General features: G+C 38.4%; 1 protein-coding gene across 3 annotated transcripts; it reads left to right on the plus strand.

Moving 5' to 3' along the window:
- The first annotated feature begins 224 nt into the window (after positions 1-224).
- Positions 225-4,227, plus strand: LOC103965596 (transcription factor PIF4). 3 transcript variants are annotated; one of them, XM_048576931.1, is made up of 9 exons: positions 225-726; positions 899-991; positions 1,138-2,029; positions 2,118-2,222; positions 2,308-2,373; positions 2,465-2,530; positions 2,613-2,906; positions 3,020-3,146; positions 3,794-4,227. In XM_048576931.1, exons 2-9 carry the CDS (start codon positions 921-923, stop codon positions 3,796-3,798), a joined length of 1,626 nt encoding a protein of 541 aa, XP_048432888.1. In that variant the 5' UTR covers positions 225-726; positions 899-920; the 3' UTR covers positions 3,799-4,227. The 3 variants fall into 3 exon arrangements, with proteins under 3 accessions (XP_048432888.1, XP_048432891.1, XP_048432889.1); XM_048576934.1 differs by having other exon boundaries at positions 225-431; XM_048576932.1 differs by having other exon boundaries at positions 225-405.
- Positions 4,228-5,014: the final 787 nt, after the last annotated feature.

Raw genomic sequence — 5,014 nt, forward strand, 5'->3', positions numbered from 1 at the left:
ACTACTCACATAAAAACACATAGTGTACCATCCGTGTTTCTGTCATAATTAAAAATTTCTCTAAAAACTGGGTAACTGACCCATCCACACGTTTTCAGCATACCACAACCGGACAACTGCCACGTGGCGTGATGGCATGGGTTTCTGTAGAAATATGTAGCTCTCTGTGTTACTAGCCAATCCCTGCTCTCCGTGACAAAGTCCCCGTCTTAATTCTAACTGTTGTTAAACGTCTCTTAATGTGGCCGGTTTCCCAGTTTCTTGTTGCCCTCCGAGCTCACCTCACAACCTCACACACACAAAGAGAGGGGGTGAGAGAAAGAGAAGTGCTTTTCACAACAGCAGTTTAGAGCTTATACTGTAAGCCTTCGGTTTCCAGTTCAAGAGAAGTGCTTTGGACCAGGGTTGCTTTTCTATTCCATTTTCTGCTTGTGGGTTTTCTTTTATTTCTCATTTCCCTTCTGGGTTTCCAATTTTCTATGCGCTAAAAGAAATTTTCTTTTTTGGTCTTTTGGGTTTTTCTTCGTGTCATTATCTTCTTTATTCTTTCTTATCTATTTTCAACTGCAATTTCCGAGTTGAAATTCCTCCATTGCTCCCTATTTATTTTATTCTCAATTTTTTATTCTTTTTTTTTTTGTTAATCAATACTTTAATGATGAAGATTGAAGATTCTATGTTGGTGCTTCCTTCTCATCCCATTTCTTAGGATTGTTTCCACTTCTGGTATGCAGCAATTTTTTAATGTTTATTGTTTTGGTTGATGAATTATTTGGTCAGTTGACCATCTAAATCACCAAGTATATTTTTTAAGTTGTTAAGATATCACCACTTCTAATTATAGTAGTTCTGAATCATTTGCAATCATCTAAATCTGTCTTCTTTCTTTGTGTTGCAGCAATTTCTGTCTTCTCAGAGACATGAATTCTTGCATTCCTGAGGGGAGCTTTGAGGCTGATCTCCCCTTGACCAACCCAAAGAAATCAATGGGGTCTGTATCTCTTTCTCTCTTCTCAAGTTATCGCCTCCCTGCATATTTTGTTTGAGATTGCAAAATATTTTCGATATTTGAGGTCAAACAATGTTTTCGATATCATACATGTTGAGCTATGTTGATTGGGGGGAAATATTGTACAGGCCAGACCATGAACTAGTCGAGCTCTTGTGGAGAGATGGGCAAGTAGTTTTGAACAGCCAAACGCATCGAAAACCAAGTCTTAATCCGAACGATCAACCGAGACAGGTTCAGAAACATGATCAGCAATCAATAAGGTCTGGTGGGTCGTTTGGGAATTCAAGTAATCCGATTCTAGATGATGACACAGTTTCGCTTATCCACTATCCGCTTGAGAATTCTTTCGACAAAGAGTTTTGCTCCCATTTTTTCTCTGAATTGCATTCCTGTGGTCCAATTGAGCTTGACAAGCCAATCAAACAGTTTGAGGGAGAGAAGTTTGATGCTTCTGACACCGGGCGTCTTGTTTCCAATTCACCGCAGCCTAATGTTGAGTCCTCTGCTGGTGTGGAATACCCTGCAAATCCAATGCCTCCTCCAAGATACCACTACATTAATTCAACTGATCAGCAGAACCAAAATAGAGGCTCGGGGAAAATAGTTAATTTTTCGCAATTCGCAACCCCGGGAAAGCTTTCTGCAGGATCTTCCAGAGGACAGTTAGGAGGGAAAGAGGCCGGAAATTTAGCTCAAGCGGAGATTAGAGAGTGTTCTGTGATGACGGTTGGTTCGAGTTATGCTGGTAGCAACCAAGTTCTAAATGACCTTGATGTCAGCAGGGCTTCAAGCAATTGTGATGGAACCACTGGTTTATCGGCTGGACATTTCTACGACAATGTTCATAAGATAATGCCTCAGAGCGAGACGGGGAAAACAGATACGCTTGATCCAACGCTTACTTCGTCTTCTGGCGGTTCTGGAAGTAGTTTTGGCAGAGGAGGAAAGCAGTCTAATGTTGTCAACAGCAACAAGAGAAAGGTTAGAGATGCAGAGGACTCGGAGTGCCAAAGTGAGGTAAAAACTTAAAACCCTCTTTCCAGCACATGATTTGTAATATCTATGATTTTTCGCCCTGATTAATAAGATTTTACTTATGTTTTAGGCTGCTGAACTTGAGTCAGCTTCAGCTGCAGGAAGTAAGTCAGCGCATCGATCAGGATCGACCAGGAGGAGTCGTGCTGCTGAGGTCCACAACCTCTCAGAAAGGGTAGGATTTTTTAAGTTTCCTAGCGTTACAAAATTTTGGAAATTTTCGCTTCTTTTTCTTTCTAATAACTTGTTCATTCGTGCAGAGACGGAGAGATCGGATTAACGAGAAAATGAGAGCATTGCAAGAGCTTATACCTCAGTCTAACAAGGTGAATTTACTTTCTTACAGCCCCTTTAATAGTTTCTTAATTCTCATCTAATTATAAATATATTTGACTGATTTGGTTCTTAATTTTTCAGACAGATAAAGCATCAATGTTAGATGAGGCAATTGAATACTTGAAGTCACTTCAGATGCAACTTCAGGTACAACGTCCCCTCAAAAAACCGAAACTGGTCCTATATTGTTTGTAGCTCAAGCTACTAACAGTTTTTCTTGTTGATTCAGGTAATGTGGATGGGAAGCGGGATGGCACCAATGATGTATCCGGGCGTGCAGCACTATATTTCCCAAATGGGAATGGGACCGCCAGCCTTGCCTGCTATGCACAATCCGGTGCATTTGCCTAGGCACCCGCTCGTTGATCAGTGCATGAATGTGGCTCCAGCTGCAAACCAGACTGTAATGTGCCAACCACCGGTCTTGAATCCCGTTGATTACCACAACCAGATGCAAAATCCCTCTTTTCAGGAGCAATACGCGCGTCTCATGAACTTCCATCACATGCAGACTATGTCTCAGGTTTGTGTTCTTAGTCTTGAGTAAATTATTTGCCATAGGCACAAATATTTGTTGTCGTTAATTATCTTAACTCAAACGATTTTCATTTCTGTCATATCGAAATTTTCGTGTAGCCGATGAATATGTTCAGATTTGGCTCCCAACCTGTACAACAGAATCAGATGATGGCACCAAATGGTCTCAGCAGTAGACCTTTCGGTGTAGGAGCTGCAACTAATGACCCTTTAAGTGGAAAAATGAGTAAGTCACTTAAAAGCACTTTATCTCATAATAATCATTTTTTTTTTTTTTTTTTAACAAGAAGCATGCATAATACCTTTACCTTTTTAAAACTTAAAAGGAATAATTTATTTAAACAAGTTCTGTGAACCCTAGTAAGTGGATTCCTATATGTTTAAATGGCTGTCAAAATCAGGGGCTGTGGGATGAATTTGGGTTGAATTCTTTGAGTTCATTTCCCACCTTATCTTTATTACAATCTCTCAAGAAAATGAATGGTCACAAACTTCTTACTTCTCTCTAAAGGGTCTTGTTGTGCAGTACAGAGGCTCATATCCGTTCAAGAATGTAAGAATCTCACGCCGGACAATTGACAACATAAAATACAATATATAATTAATGGTTCCATCACTCGTTGTACCAAGACCTTATATAAAAAAATTTACACCTGTTGGCTCGTCTATCTGAAATTTTGACAGTATCATTTGCTAGATATAGACCATTAGTTCTTCTTTCCACATCTTACACTAATTTGAATTCTTCTTCTGGCTCTTCTTTTTTACTGATAATATGTTAAAAACAGTTTTGTTTGGTTGAATCATTGATGCTATAAGTGTCACTTTCATACTAATTTCAATCGACACACTTCTTTTTTCTGATGTTAACAGGTTAACGAGAGAGGATGCATATGCTTATATCATCTCTATATATGGTCCCCCTAGCTGGCGTATTTAACAAGATCGTATAATTGAAGGTGGCAAAAGTTGTTGAATAATTGGACATTTTTTTTCGCTTACGCTGATCGCATGATCTTACCGCGTAGATGATTTGAAGTCACTTCTCGTACTTATGTACCGACGAACAACTACTGCAAGAGTTCAAACATCTCAATCTGGCGTTGAACTGGTTCCAAAACCCAACAAGCGGACACAAGACTAGTTGTGTAGCTTTCTGAATTGAGTTTACTCTGGGAAAAAAGCAAGATAGTATTTCATGCCTCATAAAAATGTATAAAACACAGGCATAATATTGCTGTTCATTGATGTTCCTTTTGTAAAAGGATGCCGTAATTTTTTAATGGAAACTGAAATATGTTTCCTCAGGTGTTGTCTTTGTTTGCACCTTTATGCTTATGTTTGCCGTGAGGAGCTTATGTCTGTCGCTACAGATATATGGAGGAACTGGAAAACACAAATGAATAAAAAAATAAAGTTGAATCACATAAGCTTTTCTTTTCTTACCTTTAAAATAAATAATTTTTTTGGTAAATTTAGTTTCTAATGTTGTATTTACAGTTCAAAACGTGTTATGATATGTTTCAAAAGACTTGCTGCTCAGTTGATAAAGAGCATTGAACATGCATTCTACATTTGCACCCGAAATTCCAAGTTCGATTAGCACTAACGAAATTATTGCCTGTTGTTTTCAACATTGAGCATCAATAGTCCTCTCAAGCTTTATATATCTTGTTCTCTAAGTCAAGCTGAAATTCATTGAAAGTAAGTAGTGGTTTTGGAATCAAAATAAAGGCAAAGTCAACTACTTCCTGCTGATATGGGATACCCTTTTATCTGTAAACTTCCATGTTACGTAGTCATAAAACTCCAGGTTCATGCACATGGCTTGCAGGACTTATCCTTTTATTGCATAATTTGACTTGGGGTCCAAGTTAATTGCTTTAACGTTTGAGAGATTTGAATTGAACACTTGTCATAGAGCTTGTGCTTTTGCATTTTTAGCATTTTGGTTTCAAGTCAACAACTACCACAAAGTTAGGCAACTTCTAGCTAGTTGTTGATGTAACGTGAGTTCTACATGCATCAACAACTAGCCATTCAATATGCGACTAATCTAGACTCAACTCTATATTGGTTTCTAATCAAATACAT

This window comes from the organism of the source record quoted next, unplaced genomic scaffold (assembly GCF_019419815.1).
Source record: "Pyrus x bretschneideri cultivar Hongxiangsu unplaced genomic scaffold, Pyrus_bretschneideri_v1 Contig93, whole genome shotgun sequence".
In the NCBI taxonomy this organism is placed as follows: domain Eukaryota; kingdom Viridiplantae; phylum Streptophyta; class Magnoliopsida; order Rosales; family Rosaceae; genus Pyrus; species Pyrus x bretschneideri.

Coding starts and splice junctions, on each gene's coding strand:
- LOC103965596 (XM_048576931.1), top strand. CDS start 921: ATGAATTCTTGCATTCCTGAGGGGAGCTTTGAGGCTGATCTCCCCTTG. Junction 2,223..2,307: donor TCCACAACCTCTCAGAAAGG/GTAGGATTTTTT, acceptor TCATTCGTGCAG/AGACGGAGAGATCGGATTAA. Junction 2,374..2,464: donor TTATACCTCAGTCTAACAAG/GTGAATTTACTT, acceptor TTAATTTTTCAG/ACAGATAAAGCATCAATGTT.